We start from the raw sequence: 21,325 nt of genomic DNA on the forward strand, positions 1-21,325 counted from the left end.
CCCAGTTCATCCGACTAGCGTGGTTGGCTACGTACAGTGCAAAAGAAGTTCAACATACACGCATACGCACCAGGTATTCTTTTAATGGCCGCTTCGACCGAGGGAAATCCCAGGATGAGTTTTCATTCCATTTGCTGCCGATACTATCCATGGCTGGGAATCGAACTTACGTTGGTGGGTTTGCGACAACAGTGCGCTAACCACTGCGACGCTGCGTCAGGCTGTGGTTTATTTAGCATATGAGATTACGGCCACAATGCCGTTTGATAAGAAAAGTCCGGATAAAGTTATGTTACCAATTCTATCGGTAAAGTCACGTAGAAACGTATTCTACGTGACTTTACCGAAAGAACCAAGAAGATGAATCCCTGCAGTCACGAAAGCTTTAAATCGAAATTTTACCAATTCTATTCACTTTAGTCCATCGCGTGTTTACACAGCTGCTGCTAACGTGTTTTTGTTAACACTGGCGCTTTTTCATTATGGAGAAATTTGTGGAATTTAAACATGGTCAGAATATTCGAGATATGTCACTATATTAGAATCATAATACTGTTTAACAATAAGTGGAGTACTTTTTGACGAATGTATTTATATGTGAAACATCATATTTCATTTACGTCACCTTTGCAGGCAATCGCTAACCAAAGCTGAACTCTTCAAAATGTTGGCACTGCCAAGTGTTTGGCCGAAAGTCAACTCCATCATGACGGACAACTCATAAGCTCACTGTGCTGCTCAATACAGGACAGGGACATAATTCACACTGACGGTTAATGTTACTGTGAACGCACTGACGGTTAATGTTACTGTGAACGCACTGACGGTTAATGTTACTGTGAACGCACTGACGGTTAATGTTACTGTGAACGCTGATGCTTCACGATGTGCATAGTATACAATACGGCGTTAGTATTAGCTGGGGTGCGGTACCACGTGCTTGTAGTACGGTGGTTTTGGAGTGTTGGCGGATCACACGAAGAATGCATACGAGACACCAACCTCCAGTGCTGCGAGGCACACAGTAGCTGGAAGCTCAGTAAATAGGTTGCTGACCTATGGGTGGATTTAAGAATTGTATCCTTTGGAGCGGGTGACTTTGTTGGCCACTCAGGTTCACTCCCAAACACAGAAATACTTAAACATTTGTCCAAATATCCCAAGCAGCACCTTCTTAAAAATAATCTTCAAACGCCATGAGGCTCTCCCGGCTCATAAATGGACGCTGCTGTGTCACTTCATTTGTGTCTATGTAAAGCAAAACAGATAACGAATTACAATAAATACTGGAGGCCGTTTTCCCACGACGCCAGTGATACAATGTCAATGAGCCGTGGGCTCGCATTCCCATGGGACTGGGGCCACCTCGCTTCCAGGGGAGTGTGCGTCACAACAACAAGTTTCGACCACACCACCTCGGAGATATCCCATAGACACAGGTGTGAACCCAAACCACGTCAAGCGTCAGCGTCACAGCATCAGCGTCCAGCGCGAACGTCAGAGGGTGCAGAAAGTCTGGACACATTTAGGTAAAAGTTGTTAAAAAATCCCAACTCCGCGGCGCATCTGTAACAGAGCGCAATTATACGAGGTGAGATGGGTTTCGTCCGTATTACTCCTTGATTTGTATATTCTGTCTTACTGATTTATAATAGATGCTTTTACGAGCATCTATTATAAATAAAACCAATAGACAAAGGGTGTATTGGTTTGTTACTTTAAACCGCATTTTTACTTTTATACAATCTAAGTATCGGACATAGGGGCCGTCCATAAATGACGTCACGCACCTGGGGGGGGGGGGGGTCAGACATTTGTGCCGATGTGTGACGAGAGGGGGGGGGGTGAAAAATGTGACATCACATCAAAATGCGCAACTTTAAATAAATATATAATTGTTATAACAACACTCCTACAACATCAGAGTGCAGCGCCACATTAAATACGCACTACAATGACAATAGTTTAAAGCGATTTGAAGCATGTTTTATTTTCAAAATGGAAAAATGGCTTTGGGGGGGGAGGGGCAGAGCTTTGCGACGTCATATTTGAGGGGGGGTCTGGCTTTTTGTGACGCCGTATGACCGGGGGGGGGTCAAAATCGTCCAAAATCGCGTGACGTCATTTATGGACGGCCCCACACTCGTATATTCAATTTAACGGCGTGCAGTGTGTTCGCCGCGCAGGCGAAGACCGATGGGCTGAACCGACCGATCGACAGCCACGGGGTGGCGGCGCACCTTGATGTAGGAGCGCATGGAGAAGAGGTTTGCCAGCATGGTGGAGATGCCCTGCGCGAGGCAGCTCTGCGCGATGAAGCCCAGCTTCAGCTCCGAGAGGCAGATGGCCGCGTCGCCCTCGCGCCAGCTCCAGCTCGGAATGTTCAGCAGGTGCGCCTGCACCGCGACCACGCGCAAAGTTCGCGTCTAAACTTTGCATTTTAAACTATGTTTTTTTTTATTTTGACCAGGTAAGCTGTGTAGCTGTTTTTTCTCAAAAGCAACGTGGGCCACAAATGATAGCTCAACGACATTTATAGCAGCCAAATACTCTGAATGCATGTTTCTAAATGTGGAGGGGGAAAACCGGAGGAACCAGCAAAAGCCACGTGACTACGATGAGATAGACGTGCAGATTCCAAATGTACAGGCTTCAGGGTTGGGATGGAACCTACGACCTCGCGCATACCAGGCGAGGTAGCTAACATCTCGCCACCTCGGCTCGAACGCTGTCATCACTCCCTGGCAGCTACAGCTGATGGCGAGCTCTCAGTTTGGCAGAGGAGTTTTTATTTCTATCGGGTTTTTTTTGGCAGTGCAAGAGTGTTTGCTCTAGAAAACACCGTGACGGTGGATATGTTGTTAAATAAAATCGGGTCGCCTCCGCTGCTTTTTAGGTTGTTGCTCTCGTAAAACGGGAGCGTTGATTTCTCAAGGCATGGTTATGTTTCTTCCCATTGTTTCCTTTTTTTTTTGAAATGCACAAAGATCAGCTCTCTTCCACCCTTTACTTCATCATTTTGATCTCGAGCCGCCTTCAATGACTGCCCGACATATATATATAAATATATACAGCATTGTATCATGTTTTCAGATATCTGTGATTGCTTAAATATGAGAGTCGATATAGTTATCCTTGCTTGCATGCACACGTCTAAGCTTCTCAATGCAATACGCACACAAAACAGATACTGGGATTTGAACTCCAGTTGAGGATTTATACTTTTAAAAAAATCAGGCAAATCGCCAAAAATAGATTCAGGCAGTTTAGGAACAACTCAAAAGTCCGATAGATTGCCTAAAAATGATCGAAGACTGCTTGAAAGGTCGGACAGTGGCAATTCAGATAATGTATGGCACTCTTTATTTGCAGCAGACACGTGATTTAAAACGCCTCACTGCATTCGATTCTCAAAAGAAAACTGAAGTTGTCTGCATTATTGGCATATAGCACCTTCACGACGTGGTGTCGTGCGAATGCAATTATATAATACAGTCTTCTTGCTCAGAAAACATCCTTAAACACAGGAAAGATGCAAATAAACACCAAATACAAGCGTTATTAATCGACAAATGTATTTTCTGCACAGCAAATCCATGCATTCATGGGGTAGAGATGGAATCTAAGCCAACAATACCTTCACTCCAGCAATCTGGCTTTAATATTCCCGGCAGTCAGCGTGCTATTGTCGTGAGCATCATTCCTCTGCCTCCCGCTGTTGCTGAAGAATGCCCACTGCCATCCGCCTCGTTAAAGTCATTCTCAAGCCTCCTTCGGGGGCCGATCCTGACGCTGCTGGTACCAGCCGTCAGCGAGTCCACTCAGCTCCAGGTTGCCTGGCACTACATTAGCCCAACTCTTCCCGGAAAAATGCGCAACCGTGCACTGTTTAAACAATAAGAGCTGTGGCTCTTGGAACTTAGATGTTTTACCTGAATCCTGGGAATCGTATGATTTGTAGTGCCATTCTTACCTTGTTGTGGTACTGGAGCATCTGAGTGATGACCCTTATTCTAGGGTGGTAGTTTTTGATGGAAATTACCCTGCAAGTAGACCAACACAATTATTCTATTACCCATTGTGATGAATACATTAGTGGGTAGATTACTTAGCTTGACAATACACAATTACGTGATCACTGATGGACAGGGCACGATGAACATACACAATATTGTAAAGACCTTAGGAAGAAGTAATCTCAGCGAATGCCTGTTAAGGCGTATGGCACATTGTGGAGTGATACGGCCAGTACTATCTATGGCTGCATTTGTTTTACCAGTAGCGAAGATTACATATGTATTGACAGGGTGCCACCTGTCAGCCTGGAAGGGTAATCACGGGTATGGGCAAGGTTATGTAACAACTAATCAGAAGGGGGGCGTATCTGGGTTAAAGGTAAAAGGTGGGGCTAGTCGGGAAGCTCCAGGAACCTGCTGGAAGGTTCTGGAAGGGGGCGTGGCCAGAGGTGGGGCCTGGCCACGCCGAGATGTATTTAAGGGGGATGGAACCGAGGGTTCAGGGTTGTTGCGGGTTCCCGGGTCCTGGCTGCGTCGCCGCTCGCCGTCATCTCTCTCCGTCGTCCGGCCGCATGGAAGATCCTCCGCACGGCTCCCATCGCCGTCATCGTCACGCTAGTCAGTCAGCGGTGTGGTTGGATGTAGGCGATGGGACTATGTAGAGAGGTCGGCTGTGCGTAGCTAAAGTAGAGGCGTGTCTATATATTACCCAGTGTTGTGCAAAGTGAGAGGAGACATATATATGTGTGTATCGGCCTGTGTTGTGCCCAGTGTGAGAATAAATAAGAAGAAGCCCTCTACACGACGCGTCTCGAAAGTCGCTCATTACACGTGCACCACAAGGTAGTCACTCTGAGATACCCCCCCATACCTAAAAGGAACGTTCAGCAAATCTTCAGACCCGATCCTGAGGGTCATAAATAAGATCAGCACTCTTTCCCTTAAGGATGGTAATGGTAGCAGCACTGTAATTTTAAATTAAAAAAATGTCCATCCCGATGACGTATGTGTAATTGTACTCTTTGGTTCTTTCAGTAAAGTCACGTAGTTAGAAATAAAATCAAATGAAACAAATCACAACAAGCGATCGAAACGTCGTGATTTGTGTAATTTAATTTTATTTCTACCTACGTGACTTTACCGAAAGAACCAAAGAATATGGATTCTTGCAGTCACGAAAGCTTCAAATCAAGATTGTGTAATTGTACTTCATCGGAACGTAACCGGAAGATTGTTTTGTTTTATATAAAAATAACTTTATTGGTAGCGAGGCTTCCACAAGGCCATGCGGGGAGGGCGTGTGACGTGTGACGTAGAGTGCGGTCGTGTCGCTGCGGTTCTCTAGGTGAGTGCATTGTATTTAAAAACATCGGCGCTATGCCTCTCATTTCGCCAGTAATTACAACTAGCTTAATCAATTACTGCCAAAACTTACTCAAGATTGTAAATGTTGTGGCTTTGCTCTCCAACACACCGGTGTGCTGAACTAGTAACTGTTCGGCATCTTCTGTTTACGTGACAAACCTTACTAGTTGGCTGTCGGGTGGTGGTGGGTTTAACGACATATTTATATATTTACGCAATCTAACCCAAAAAACCTGGATTGTGGATATTGGTCGCGAAACCCTACGTGTTAAACTATCTATTTGGTGTTTGAACATTTTAACACCTGTTTTATTGCCAGAAAGGGTAAAACCTATTCTTATTTTTCACATTTTGACACTGGCAAACATGTCCCATAGATATGTCTCCATGTGTTTATGAGTTTTGTCCAATTATTTCCAACATTCAGAAACCAACTTCCGTCACAGCTTTGGTCATGCGTTTTTTTGTTCTTTCTGATTTTAAGTCAGGTCTGAATACAGGACTCCTTCCTGTAAAAATACTATTTTTTATGAGCTTGGATCATGAACAAAGAACATGGTGAATGGTTGGAAGATGTAAATGCGAGTGTGCATTTCGACGATTTATGATATTCAGTATTATTGTAACAGGCTTAATAATAGGATATCCGGTGAATGTTTGAGAGCTGTTTTATTAAAATGTGAGCATGGTATGATGATGATGGTGTATGCTGGACAGGCTTATATTGTATATATAAGGCACCTTGGAGTAGTTCACGGATGAAAATCAAGATATGAATGTGTTTAATGATCGTCATTACTATAGGTTAACCGGCTGGGGTGAGATTGCACTCCCCGCTGAGCCACGACACTCGGTTTTAGCCACCCTACACTCCGATTGATGTTGTGAGCAAAAGACAAAGATCACCTGTGCAGCTTTGAACAAACCATTGGGGCAAGTGTAGTGATGCAGGGGGGTGCAGCAATCGGTCACGTGGGGTCCCAATATTGAATTAGTCTCGCACGGTCGCACCCAGGCCATTACATATCTCGACTCCTCTTGCCTAGTCACATCGTTAAGCTCACGATCTCGAAAATGTGACGCTGTATGGGGCGCTCCGTCTTCGCAAAATGCAGCCAATGCAGCTACGTAGTAGAACCTCTTTGCAATACCACGTAACTGCTGTAATTAAATTAAAATAAAACAAGGACCGTGAATGAAAGCATTTTCGTAAAAAAATGTAAACCGCGTTTTAAATAAGTGTGTTGTTCAATCTTGATTTGAAGCGCTCGTGACTGCAGGAATCCATACTCTTTGGTTCTTTCGGTAAAGTCACGTAGGTAGAAAAATAAAATAAAACAAAGAATAATATATCACGACGTTTCGATCGCAACACAAGCGGTCGTCCTCAGGCAGAAACAACAATCCAGCAGTGTGTTGCGATCGAAACGTCGTGATATATTATTCTTTGTTTTATTTATTTTTCTACCTACGTGACTTTACCGAAAGAACCAAAGAGTAAGCGTGTTGTTCTTTCACATTGTTGTTTGTGATAACAAATCTCATGGTGGTTGTCAAGGGGACCCACAACTCGTAGTTTGGCCGGGGGGGGGAGGCACCCCCTGCCCCCTACGCGAATTACGCTGCTGGACAAGTGGTGTGAGTGAGCACCTATTAGCCATCAAAAAAAGACGGTCACTGCATCGTGCGCTTTCAGATCCGTGTCTGTGGCCATCTGGAAAGCTCTTCCTTCTAATATCAGGAAGTCACTGGAGCTATGCACTTTTAAATGTCGATCGAAAACTTATTTCTTTCAAACTGCTTTTTTGTGTTTAGTTTTGTTGTCCTTTCCCCGCACCTCCAATTATCATGGTTGGCTAAGGAAGGTGCAAAAGGAGTTCAACATACATACAAGGTTGGCATGGCACACTGGGTGGATAGCGCTGCTCTCACCCGCCTTAGTGACCCCAATGTGGATGATTAGACACCGCATCAGGTACTCATTTAAGGGTGGGTTGACCTCGGGGAGGCCCAGGACCAGTTCAGAAATTGGTCACCGAACACGTCAGAGATGCAGGCAACAGTAGTGCTTGAAGAACATAAAATGACAATATTACCAGAACCAGAACCAAGGATGCAGTAATGAATGGTCAGAGAGGAGACGGGCATGGGCGCGAGACGAATTGAAAATAACAGCGATGGTCCGTTTAGCCACGTGTTGCCAGGAGGCACTCTTTAGGCCGGTGAGACCAGCAGACACATATACATACACACCGCTGGCCACCTTTGTCTCTCCTCTGATGTTGTTGACCACATGACTTAAAACAGTAGGTTGGGAGACTCGCGCAAAAACCACGATCTCCAAGTGCTCGACAACCTCTCCTCCAAAGGGAGAGGCCGTGAGGCCACGTATGGAACCAAGACCCAGCAATCCCATGATGCACTGCTACCATTTCAAGTGGGCTGGAGGAGGTATAGGCTGCTGTACGTGAGCTGTATCGTTCAGTTTCGTTCCGACAAACGGGGCACTACTTTTTATTTTGCTCAATATGTTCAACGTTAATGAAAGGTATCTAAGCAAAAAGTTCTCCACGCATTATCCTGCAGTTAATGAGAAAAGTGTAATTTATTGGCGCACTATATTGACTGCGTATTGAGACATATAAAACTGTTGAGCTAGATTTTCAACCAATCAGCATCGAAAATGTAAGTAGGTCAGAGCCAAAATCAAGCCAATATCACTACGCACATGTAAACATGGAGGACGTAAGCAGTGCAGCTTCATCTGATAGCGGCAATCAAGGTCGATTAAGGTGAGTTCAACACAGCCATGTCCTTTATGGCAGTGATAGGCAAACGTTTCAAAGAAGCAGGACTACAGGATATGCTGATTGAATCAAATGTGGTAGCTGTTGGTTCAATAAATGGAGTTGTGATGCCGCCGCCACGAAGCCGTTCAGCAGGCGCCCAAACCCCCGACTTCGCCACCACCAAGCAACGGAGCCAACCCCGCGTCCCCCTCACCTCACCTCACACGAACACACCCGCACGCATTCCCCCCCCCCCATAGAGCTCCGAGGGGAGGTCACCTGGCCGACCGGTTTTTATCCGAGAAACCCTTATCGGGGTTAACTCTCACGGTTTCCGGCGATCAGGGAATTGGACGACCTCCCCCGTGCTACGTTGCGCCGCGGCGCTGCGACCAGCCGTAATATGGTGTGGTCGCGGCATGGGGCATTCGGCCACCGCGGTTGAGGTGCATTTTCCCCCCACACACACCCCCACGGGTCGACGGGGCAAGCAGGGGAGGGACGGGACAGCACGAATAGCGGGACCGCAGGAGCTGTTGCGCATAGTCATGGAGGGTTGGGATAATTACGCTTGAGCGCGCAGGCACCATTGTTAGGGGAGTTAAAGGATAAGGCTATTAGTATAAATAATTGGGAGAGGGGAGGCGCGCGAGGAGCCATGCACAGCTTCCCACGACGGGCCTTTGTGATGGACACCGCCGCATGAACCTCGATGATGGGGGCCTGCGTGAGAAAAGGATTGATTGGAATTTGCGCCGTGCAGGTCGCTCATTGATTAGCGGAACAAAGGCACCGCGGAGCTGCCTGGCCCGGGCGAGGGGGGCGCGTGCCATTGTTTGGAGTTCACGCCGCGCGGACAAAGGATTAATTAGCATAGCGAAGGTGCACGGTGCGTGGAAAGGGGGTAGGGGTCCGGGAATCAGGATAAATGGGAAGCGCAAAGGGGAAATCGGACGGTTCTCTCCAGGCCAGCGGACCCGCAGCAGCTCCAGCCAGCGACCCGGACGTCCGTGCGACGCGTCGAGGTGCGCTGTTAGCACCGGGAGCAGCGAACCACCGCGGGCACCAAACAGTGAGTGGGGAGGTGAAGTAGGGTAGCGTAAGCCGATAAATAGGGAATAGGTACAGGTTTGGGTGGAATAGGCCAGCCTCGTCGACTCACTGATTCAACATCAATTCGCAGGTAGCAAATAATAAATCATTAATAGCTGATCGTGGCCTCGTGTGATCTCGTGTTATAAGTGTGAACGCGTGTGGTACTGTGTATGCGTAAGCTCGCGGCGTGCGTAATCAGCGTACCCCAGGTGCGCGATCATAACGTGAGCGGCGAGCGCGGCGCAGAGCGGCGCAAGAGTGGGTATCGCGTGTGGAGCTGTATGCGTGTGTGCGCGCACGTTCACGACGTGTATAATACAGGTGCGCGATCCTAGCGTGAGTGGTCAGGGTTGAGTGAGTGCCGCGCAGCGCTGTGTGTGGGTGTGCGCGTACGTAATTAAACATGCCTACTACGCGGACCCGCGGGGGAGGGGAATCCTGGAGCGACGGCTCTCACCCCATGGGTGAAGAACGCAGCAGCGGTTCGCCTAGCAGCGAGGGGGCGAGTAATGAGGTTAACCCGGCCGATAGGGGTACCGAGGGAGGGATCTCGGGGGCTAGCGACCCTCACATATTGGTGTCAGAAACGGGACGATCCCCCGCACCCCCAAGGGAAAGAGGCCCCCCAACCCAGATTAAAATCAAATGCACATTTACGGGCAAAGGGATTCCATCATGGAAATCGTTTGCCCGCAGCATCAGGGGGGCTAAAAAAGTTAATGGGTGGTCAGATGAGGAGGCGTTGCAGCAGTTAGAGCTACATTTAGATGGGCGGGCAGCTGACTTTGTGGAAGCTTTGCCCGCAAGCGCACAAACTCAGTGGAAAGAATTAATGTGCGAACTCGAATGACGCTTCGGCGCCTATGATGAGGAGGAGGCGCAGGCAGCATTAGAGGCACGCCATCGCCGACCCGGCGAGGATTTGCGAGATTACGCTGAGGACGTGCGCACGCTGACCCAGCTCGCGTACCCGGAGTACGAGTCAAAAATAATTGAGGGCCTCGCCGCCGGGAAGGTCCAGCGATATTTGGCACAAACCCCGTGGTGGCAGCCGAATGTCGACGGTGCACGCCTCTCCTTTAACACCCTCGTCGAGCGCGCGCGCAAATGCGAGAAACTCTCGGGTGAGCGCGCGCAGCCTCGAGGGAGGGGACGAGAGTGCGCCGTAGCGAGCCTACTCTCCGACGACGAGGAAGAGCGCGCCACCGCAGTAAGGGGACGGGAAAGGGAGCCCCAGAGACCCAGCGAGACCACCCCGGGGTGGGTAGCCGAGTTACAGGCCGGTATGGGAAATATGATAACCCAAGCACGCGAGGAAGCGAATAAAAATGTGAAGACCATCCAGTCTGAGATGGGTGAACTACACTCCACAGTAGGGGGGCTGGCCGGGAAGGTATCTCAATTAGAGTCCGAGTTGGAACAACTGCGTACAGGGAGAGGGAGCGGGCAGGGGGCCCACTACGGAGCCGCCACCCCTCCCAGGACGTGTTATGTGTGCGATCGGCGAGGGCATCTCAGGAGGGACTGTCCTCAGGTCGCCCGAGCTAGACAAGAGCTAAGGTCAAACACTAAGGCCCCCCTAGAGAGGGGACCACCGGGGGATGAAATCGACGTAGACCCGACCCAAACCAGCTGTGAGAATAATGGCGAGCGAGTGATCTCCACACAGGTTCCAGCAACAACGCCCACGGAAACGGTGACTCCTGGCGACTGGCTACGGGAGCTGGTGGCAGGGATCACGGGGGCCACGTCGCTGGTGGAAGGGGAGGTAAACGGAGTGTATACCCGAATCCTGCTGGACACGGGGGCGGTGGCCTCGCTCGTGAGCGCAGCGCACTGCAACGCGATCGGGGTCGACGTGCGTCACCTGCAGGCACCGGACCGCGCGCTGCACACGGCGAGCGGAGCCGGAATGGGGTTGCTGGGGAGAGCTACCCTAGAGGTCCGCATAGCCAGTCAGGTGTGCACCCAGGAGTTCTACGTGTCGAGTGCGTTGTGTCACGAGTGTATCGCAGGTACCGACCTCTTAGAACGGCTAGGACTCAACGTGCAACCCCGCCAGCGATGCGCCACCATGGAGAGCAACGGCGAGCGGATACCGTTCTTGGGACGAGAACCGACGCGCCCCCGCTTCGCACCTGTGGCCGCTATCCTGGCGACGGCAGTCACCATCGGGCCGCTCACCGAGATGCTGGTGCCGGTGGCAACATCTCCCACCGACCCCGCGCTCCGACCATCAGGAGAGGTAATGCTAACTCCTCACCCGGAGTTGGCAAAATGGTATGGGGTCGTGGGATCCGCCACGTTGGTAAACGCAGATGGGGACCGATTGTTTCTGCGGATGTTTAACCCCCACAGTACCCCAGCGATACTGCGGCGGCGCACCCCGATAGCCACCGTACACCCCCTGCACGCACGCCACTCTAACGACTCGGTGTTCGCACTCTGGGCTGAGGACCCCGGTCGTTCTGAGGGTGACCAGGACCTGGCCTGGCGAGTCGGCCCGACTCCCCGAGCCGAGGTCATTCCCCTGCTCGACGCGTTACATGTACCATGGGCGGATTTACCTAAGGGAGAGGCCGATCGGCTGCGCGAGTTACTGCGGGAGTACGCCGACGTATTCAGTGAACACGACTCGGACGTGGGTCGGACCGATCTTGTTAAGCACCAAATTGACACCGGTGCAGCCCGACCCATCAAACTCCCTGCGTACCGAGTGGGCGCACCCGAACGCGCCCAAATCAAAGAGGCAGTTGGGGACATGCTTCGCGATAACATAATTCAGCCCTCGGCGAGCCCCTGGTCAGCCCCAGTGGTACTAGTGACGAAAAAGGATGGGTCAACCCGGTTCTGCGTCGATTACCGTAAACTAAATGCAGTCACGCTCGGCGATGCCTTCCCCATACCCCGCATCGACGACACCTTCGACAGCCTCGCTGGAGCGCGATATTTTTCCACCCTCGATCTCGCGTCCGGGTACTGGCAGGTGGAGATGGCGGAGGAGGATCGGCCGAAAACCGCATTCACCACCCCGATGGGGCTATTCGAGTTTCGAGTACTCCCGTTCGGACTCACCAATGCGCCCGCGACGTTCCAGCGGCTGATGGAGTTGGTGATGCGGGGCTTGCAATGGGAACAGTGCCTGATTTACTTGGACGATGTGATAGTGTTCAGTAGATCTTTGTCTGAGCATTGGTCCAGGCTTCGAGAGGTGTTCCAGCGACTGCGAGCGGCTCATCTCAAGCTCAAGCCACGTAAGTGTTACATCGCACAACGCGAGGTGGGGTACCTCGGGCATCGCGTCAGCGAGGCAGGTGTGCACACCGATCCGGAGAAGGTACGCGCCGTAGTGGAGTGGCCACGGCTAAGGAATCTGACGGAGATCAGATCATTTTTGGGGCTCGCCACCTATTATCGTCGATTTGTAAAGGGATTCAGCGAGATTGCACGCCCCCTCACCCAACTCACCTCCCCTAAGCACCCCTACCAGTGGACGGGGGCCTGCCAGACGGCCTTCACCACTCTCAAAGACCACCTCACCCACGCCCCCACCCTCGCTTTCCCCGATTTTACCACCGATTTTATTTTGGACACCGACGCCTGCAGCAGCGGGCTGGGCGCGGTGTTGTCACAGGTACAGGATGGGACAGAACGTGTCATCGCGTACGCCAGCCGGACCTTGAGTGGGGCCGAGCTGAACTATTGCGTGACCCGCCAAGAGTTGTACGCCGTGATTTTCGCATGCAAACAGTTCCGGCCGTATTTGTACGGCAGGAGATGTCGCGTACGCACCGACCATTATGCTTTGCAGTTCCTTCTTACATTCAAGGAGCCGCGGGGGCAGATGGCCCGGTGGTTGGCGCAGTTGCAGGAGTACAACCTGCAAATCGAGTATCGGGCTGGCCGGACGCATGCAAACGCGGACGCCTTGTCGAGGCGACCCACGGTGTACGCCGAGACAAGGGCGGAGGAGGCCTGCCCGTGTTTCACGGGGGGACGCTGCCGGCAGGCAACGGACCCCCGAGCGGCCGCGGCCACTGACCCCCCCCCAGCGAGAGAGAGTGCAGTGTGCGCCACAGAGGCCCTCACAGGTGGCACCGAGGATCCCGTCGCCTGCCCGGCAAGCGCGGGACCCGCGGCTCGGGACCCGATCGAACGGATCCAGGAGGACGTCGGCTGCGCCTTCCCGGGCCTGAACGACGAGCAGCTGAGACAGACCCAGCAGCGAGATCCCGATCTGGCGGCAGTGGAGGCGGCCCTGCGGGAGGAAAAGAGCGCCCTACCAGGACCCTGGAGCGGTTTGTATGCCCGGTTGTGTGTGCAGAACGGAGTGGTACGGGAGTTAACCGAGGCCGGCCAGCCGGGGTGCATCTGTGTTCCTGCCCAGGTGCGACCCCAGCTGCTTCGGCTGGTGCATGACCACCCACTCGGGGGCCACGATGGGGAACGACGCACTCGAGAGACCCTGCGTCGCCAGTATCTCTGGCCCAAATTGGCACAAGACGTGGCGGCCTGGGTACAGGGCTGCCGCGCCTGTCAGCAGTGCGGGCCGAAACCGGCACGATACCAGGTGCCCCTAAAGCCGTTCCGCATCAGCCGCACGAATCAGCTGGTCGGGATTGACCTACAGGGGCCATTCCCGCGATCCCATCGAGGCAACCGATATATCCTTGTCGCAGTAGAGTATTTCACCCGCTACCCCGTGGCAGTGGCCATCCCTGATAAAACGGCCTTGGTGGTGGCCCGGGCATTCGTGGAACACTACGTACTTAAGCACGGGATCCCAGAACGAGTCCTCACCGACCAGGGTAGCGAGTTCGAGGCCGAGTTGTTCCAGGCACTGTGCCGAGAGTTCGGAATCCAGAAGGACCGAACCACAGCGTACCACCCCCAAGCGAACGGTATGGTGGAGCGCATGAATCAGACCCTAGCGGGGAAACTCAAACGTATGGCGGCCGCAAATCAACGGGATTGGGACGAACACCTCCCCTACGCCCTTTTCGCCTACGCGACCACCGTACACACGTCGACGGGACAAACCCCGTTTTTAATGATGTTCGGCCGTGAGTCTCGTTTACCCGCAGATCTGCTATTCGGCGTCCCTTCCCCCCAGCCGGAGGAGGGAAGCCGCCCCGTGGAACACCTGTTGGAGACCCTGCGAGAAGCCCGAGGCCGAGCATACCCGCAAGGGGAAGCCGCGCATCGGCGGCAGGAACAGGGCACCCGACCCCGCATGGAACCCCCCTTATTCCTGACAGGTGCTAAGGTGTGGCTACACACCCCTCGCGTCGGGGCCGGGCAGGTGGGGAAACTGACGACCTACTGGCGGGGACCCTGGACCGTGGTGCGGCAGATATCCCCCTGGACGGTACTAATCTATGGCGGGGAGAGGGATCGAGAGACGGTGGTCAACGTCCGCCGCTTAAAACCGTGGAAAGCGGCCCCGGCGAGAGAGGACCCCGTCACCCGAAGGCCCCGAAATCCCGGAGTACCCGCACCCCTCGTGTTGGGGGGCCTCGCACACTACATGGGCCCCGCCGGGCCCCCGAGACGCCCCGATCCAGTCCGGAGAAGACGCGGACGACGGCCACTAAACCCTTCCGCTGCTGAGTTTGTGCCCCAGCCCACAGGTGCCGGAGGACGGGGAGAGCCGCTGGAGTGGAGGAGGAGACCGCCACAGGAGCTACAGAGGACGGAACCACCCGCCCCGAGGCCAGCCACCAGGTCCGGACGGATCCCCCGGACCCCGCAACGTTTCCTCGTGGGCGCGGCCCAAGCGAGGTGCTCCAGTCAACCCGGGACGGGGACTGGCACCTCGGGGGGCTATGTGATGCCGCCGCCACGAAGCCGTTCAGCAGGCGCCCAAACCCCCGACTTCGTCACCACCAAGCAACGGAGCCAACCCCGCGTCCCCCTCACCTCACCTCACACGAACACACCCGCACGCATTCCCCCCCCCCCATAGAGCTCCGAGGGGAGGTCACCTGGCCGACCGGTTTTTATCCGAGAAACCCTTATCGGGGTTAACTCTCACGGTTTCCGGCGATCAGGGAATTGGACGACCTCCCCCGTGCTACGTTGCGCCGCGGCGCTGCGACCAGCCGTAATATGGTGTGGTCGCGGCATGGGGCATTCGGCCACCGCGGTTGAGGTGCATTTTCCCCCCACACACACCCCCACGGGTCGACGGGGCAAGCAGGGGAGGGACGGGACAGCACGAATAGCGGGACCGCAGGAGCTGTTGCGCATAGTCATGGAGGGTTGGGATAATTACGCTTGAGCGCGCAGGCACCATTGTTAGGGGAGTTAAAGGATAAGGCTATTAGTATAAATAATTGGGAGAGGGGAGGCGCGCGAGGAGCCATGCACAGCTTCCCACGACGGGCCTTTGTGATGGACACCGCCGCATGAACCTCGATGATGGGGGCCTGCGTGAGAAAAGGATTGATTGGAATTTGCGCCGTGCAGGTCGCTCATTGATTAGCGGAACAAAGGCACCGCGGAGCTGCCTGGCCCGGGCGAGGGGGGCGCGTGCCATTGTTTGGAGTTCACGCCGCGCGGACAAAGGATTAATTAGCATAGCGAAGGCGCACGGTGCGTGGGAAGGGGGTAGGGGTCCGGGAATCAGGATAAATGGGAAGCGCAAAGGGGAAATCGGACGGTTCTCTCCAGGCCAGCGGACCCGCAGCAGCTCCAGCCAGCGACCCGGACGTCCGTGCGACGCGTCGAGGTGCGCTGTTAGCACCGGGAGCAGCGAACCACCGCGGGCACCAAACAGTGAGTGGGGAGGTGAAGTAGGGTAGCGTAAGCCGATAAATAGGGAATAGGTACAGGTTTGGGTGGAATAGGCCAGCCTCGTCGACTCACTGATTCAACATCAATTCGCAGGTAGCATATAATAAATCATTAATAGCTGATCGTGGCCTCGTGTGATCTCGTGTTATAAGTGTGAACGCGTGTGGTACTGTGTATGCGTAAGCTCGCGGCGTGCGTAATCAGCGTACCCCAGGTGCGCGATCATAACGTGAGCGGCGAGCGCGGCGCAGAGCGGCGCAAGAGTGGGTATCGCGTGTGGAGCTGTATGCGTGTGTGCGCGCACGTTCACGACGTGTATAATACAGGTGCGCGATCCTAGCGTGAGTGGTCAGGGTTGAGTGAGTGCCGCGCAGCGCTGTGTGTGGGTGTGCGCGTACGTAATTAAACATGCCTACTACGCGGACCCGCGGGGGAGGGGAATCCTGGAGCGACGGCTCTCACCCCATGGGTGAAGAACGCAGCAGCGGTTCGCCTAGCAGCGAGGGGGCGAGTAATGAGGTTAACCCGGCCGATAGGGGTACCGAGGGAGGGATCTCGGGGGCTAGCGACCCTCACAGAGTCATTAGTGGACATCACTACAACCGTAGTATTCGTGCACACAAACTCCTATTTGAGGCAATGCATATCTTGCGGTTGAGGTCATTCTTCAGTCCCTTCCTGAGCAACAGCACACTCGTTACATATCAGCCATGGACGATCTAGTACGAGAGTACAAGTCTGAGGCAGGATTTTCATCTAACTCAGTGTCTGACATATTATCAGATATGCTGTCCTGCTATGATAGATATGTACATGAGATGAACTCTGTTCATCCCACCTTTGGACTTTGGAGCTCATACATTGAAATGGTTCAACTGTTACTGAGTTTCATTAGAGCAACCAGAGACTCTGACTGGAGCCTTCACTTAGCAACAGTGAGACGTATGCTGGCATGGTATTTTGCATATGACCGCCAAAATTATGCAAGGTACCTATCAGCATATTGGGTCGAGATGATCAATCTTCCAAAGACTCATCCACACTGCTATGAAGAAGTTACTGCAAAAGGAAACTGGACAGTACAGCGTAAGGATGCTAACAGGTTCTCATCCATAGCTTGTGACCAAGCAATAGAACAAACCTGCAACCGTGATTCAAAGACCAAAGGCGGCATAACTGGGATAACATTGAACAGAGGTGCCGTCCAGCGATGGATACTGTCTCATCCTGAACGTTCTGCAATCACAAGGCAGTGTGAAATGATGGCTGGAATGCAACATGAAGAGAGGGGTCATAAAGAGTTGGATGCAACAAGAATTGCAAAAGACAATGCTGCTGTTATATATTTGGTTTCAGCGGTTGAGTCTATGATCAATCCCTTCCTGCCACGTGAAGATCTTGTATGTGTTAGCTCTGGTGTTGTTGCTACAAAGACTGTCAGAGATGACATACAAAGTGCTTGTGATAAAGGTGAAACAGCTCTGAAAAATGTCATCCAAGATCGAGTCCAGTCATCAAAAACAGACTTCTCTCCAATAAAGTCCTTGAAGCTCACTACGTTTGGGGATCAAATGAAGAAATCATCCAAGACAAAAGATGGAAATCAAGTCATTCTAAAAAATGACAGGAGACTCTTTGCACGACTGATAGTGATAAGTCAATCCTGGTCTGTAAACTTGAAAGAGATTCTGACATATTCACTTGGCAATATCTCATCCCCGCTAGCAAGCACTGATGGTTCATTAGCCAAAACAAATAAGGCTGCTCTTCTAGCTTGTTTAGCATCAAAGAACAAGGACTGTCATGTGAACAAGACTGTTGGTGATAATGGTGCCCTACTGATAGATGGCATGGCATTGATCAGGAGTCTCAAGAATATACCAAACACATTCGGTGAGCTTGCTGATGATCTTCTTCAACTTATGATTAAGATGGGTAGAAAGTCCAGTTGTCCAAGGGTCGATTTTGTCATTGATCGCTACCCGGCAGTGAGCATCAACAATGCTGAACGATCAAGACGTGCTGTTGCTGGACAACAATTACTGCAAATATACAGCATCAAGCAGAAGACTCCAAGTCAGTGGACCAAGTTTCTAGCCAGTGGTGAAAATAAAGAAGCCTTGACAGACTTTCTCTTTGAGACATGGAGAACTGTGGCTTTACAAGCAGCTGGAAAAGACATAGCTATCTTTGTGGCACACAGAAATGTATGTCATCAACTCACTCTTAAAGATGGCAATATGTCTGTCAAAGAGGTAGAATCTTTGACTTGCGACCATGAAGAAGCTGACACGAGGCTCCTACTTCATGCAAAACATGCATGGAGTGAACTTTATAATAAGAAAATCATCCAGAGTCCTGACACTGATGTTGCTATCATTTCACTTTCAATAATGTCTAAGCTTCCCTCAGCAAAGATGTACTTTCTGACAGGAACAAAAGACAGGCAAAGAATGTTCGATCTCCAGGCTATTGGTTCTGCTTTGGGTCCTTCACTAACAGAGACACTGATAGGACTACACACATTCACTGGCTGTGACTCATCTAGTTCCTTTTATGGGAAAGGAAAAGAGAAACCACTAAATATAGTGTCTGGAAATGCAGAGTACATCAGTGCATTTGTTGCTCTTGGGAGGCAATTTGAAATGGACAGCACCACATTTGTGACCATAGAACGTTTTGTGTGTGAGCTGTACGGAGAAAAGGTATCAGATGTTAATTTGGCCAGATACAATAGGTTCTGTGTCCAGGCCTCTTCCGAACAGGCATTACCTCCAACAAAAGATGCACTTACAGAGCACTTCAAGCGTGCTAACTACCAAGCTGCAATCCACAGGAGATCATTGGATCCTTTTATAAATGCTCCCAGTCCAGACGGCTTTGGATGGATTGTCAAGGATGGTGATCTCATCATATCATGGATGACTTAAGATCCAGCTCCTCAACAGATTTTGGGGTCACTCCACTGTGGGTGTAAGTCTGGTACTTGTACAGGTGGAAGGTGCTCATGCCACAAGGCTGGCCTGGCCTGCACTGACCTATGTAAACGTGTTCATTGTGACAATGTGAGATTAACTGAGGATATTGTTTCATGTGAATCTGATAGTGAGGACAGTGATCTTGATATTTAGTGATGTGTATATGATAATAAAATTAATATAGGACATATATATTTAATATAAATCAATCAAAATTAAATCTTGTTTACAATAATCATTCCTGTGAATATGTACATGTAGTGCAGTTACTGCTCGTGTATGCAAATTGACAATTCACCATTAAATGTGTTATTTTGAAAAGTGTTTTTTTATATATTATATTTTGGCTTAATTATATTTGTTATTCAGATTTTACCTCAAATATTACCTTTGAATTGGAACAACATAATGAGAAGTAATTGGGATGTTAATGCTACAGTAGAAGTTTTCTTGATAATCTTATCATGTTTACTGTGCATAGATAGCAACTTCAGGTATATCACATATTTCAAACTGGTTTATTTTGTACTTCAAGTGGTAATTCTGCATTTTTGGGTTTATATGATAAACAGGTTTGAAAGTGCAAAATTCCCTATGGTTTCCCTTTTTTCAAAATGGGCACCTTTAGCATCATTTTTTTCAAAAACTGCAAGGTTGTGTGCTGAGAACTTTTTCCTAAGGAATCTCTATATATTTCTGATGTTAATTATAAAAAAGTAGGTAGTGCCCCACTTGGTGGAACGAAACCCTATTTCTAGGCCTCTTTTAGGCTACTGACAGCGGCCTAGTAGGAGGTATGGCAATTGCGGACTCCCGGATGTCGTTTTCTACTCATCTAAACAGCCTCGGCACCATACTCAACCAGAATATGGCGTTTGATCGTCACGTGCAAAATATATTTAGGTCTTGCAATTTTCCTATCAGGGCTCTATGACACATTCAGCCACTATTGAGTCATGACAAAGCCAACACGGTGACATGTAGTATAGTATCGACAAGAATCCATGATCGCAACTCACTACTCTACGGGACTTCTGGCAAAAACGTTACCAAACTGCAGCGTGTACAAAATTATTTGGCACATGTCGTGACGGGTATTGCAAGATCCGACCGTGTCCGTCCAGTGCTCGCTGAGCTGCATTGGCTTCTGGTTGCCGAACTACATTATAAGGTCACGCTCATCACACACAAAGTTCTTGCCACAAATGAACCACACTTGCTGATGTCGTCAAGGAGCATAAACCATCACGTGAACTCCGGTCATCCTCGCAGCGGCTTTTGGCTGGCCATCAAACAAAGACAGTCACTGGCCGTCTGGAACGCTCTTCCTTCAGATATTAGGAAGCCACTTGAGCTTTGCACTTTTAAATCATCTCGTTTGAAAACGAATTTCTTTCGAACTGCTTTTTGGGGTTTAGTTTGTTGTCCTTCTCCTGCACCTACGATTAGCACAGTTGGCTACGTACGGTGCGAAAAAAGTTCAACATACACACATACGTACATTCCCCATGACGCTCCGTGCTCTGTGAGAGGCCCACCTCATGATGTTCGAAGCATCCTCAGCATCAGGGTCTGGGCAGTACTTATTCGCAATGATCATGCAGGCATCCGCTGCCTCAATCTGTGCAAAAAATAACAGCAACAAAAACAATAGTAAAAATGCAATCACGTGATGTCGTCATCATCATCATCACAAGCAACATATTCTTAATGTAGCAAATTGTACGGCCAAGTCTCACAGTGGGCTAACCAAGTGGGCTGGAGGAGGAGGTAGGACCAGAAGATGGAATAATTGCCAAACACACACACAACACACCACCACCGAAAATAGATACATTTGAGACAAATTTTAATTTTGAAGTGAAATTTTGGCAAACAAATGCTATTTTAGCAAATTATGTCACAGGGAATGAGTGTCTGTGTTTTATCACACTTTAGGAGTAATCAAGATCAAGAGGAAATGATAGACAATGTTGCTGATAGTCCAACATTTCCGTGTGGTTTCTACCTCAGCTGGAGCAAGGCTTGCTCTGACAGTGTCCCAACACGTGAGCTCCTGCCTAAAAACACTTCCCTCACAAAAATTTAACTTTAAAGTTAAAACACGTCTATGTTGTTGCTACTAAAGATCCCAGTCTTTTTTTTATTAGGAGCATTAATTAACAATGGTATCCCAGTTATAATCACACAACAGATCAATAACATATATCGTTTGAGCACATTTTCCCCTCAAGTGGACAATCAATCATTCTTAAAATCAGTTCTTCTCTTGCGAGTGGGTTGATGT

At 50.5% G+C, this 21,325-nt stretch overlaps 1 protein-coding gene across 1 annotated transcript in view; it reads right to left on the minus strand.

Moving 5' to 3' along the window:
• Positions 1 to 21,325, minus strand: part of LOC144724437 (calcium-activated potassium channel subunit alpha-1-like) — a 169,047-nt gene that overhangs the window by 43,468 nt on the left and 104,254 nt on the right. The window contains exons 12-14 of the mRNA XM_078603558.1: positions 20,577 to 20,659; positions 3,974 to 4,043; positions 2,241 to 2,396 (exon numbers count right to left, since the gene is read on the minus strand). Coding sequence (XP_078459684.1) covers positions 2,241 to 2,396; positions 3,974 to 4,043; positions 20,577 to 20,659 — 309 coding nt within the window. The remainder of the gene's footprint in view (positions 1 to 2,240; positions 2,397 to 3,973; positions 4,044 to 20,576; positions 20,660 to 21,325) is intronic.

Source organism: Lampetra planeri, chromosome 20 (genome assembly GCF_965212315.1).
Source record: "Lampetra planeri chromosome 20, kcLamPlan1.2.h2, whole genome shotgun sequence".
NCBI classification, from domain to species: Eukaryota; Metazoa; Chordata; class Hyperoartia; order Petromyzontiformes; family Petromyzontidae; genus Lampetra; species Lampetra planeri.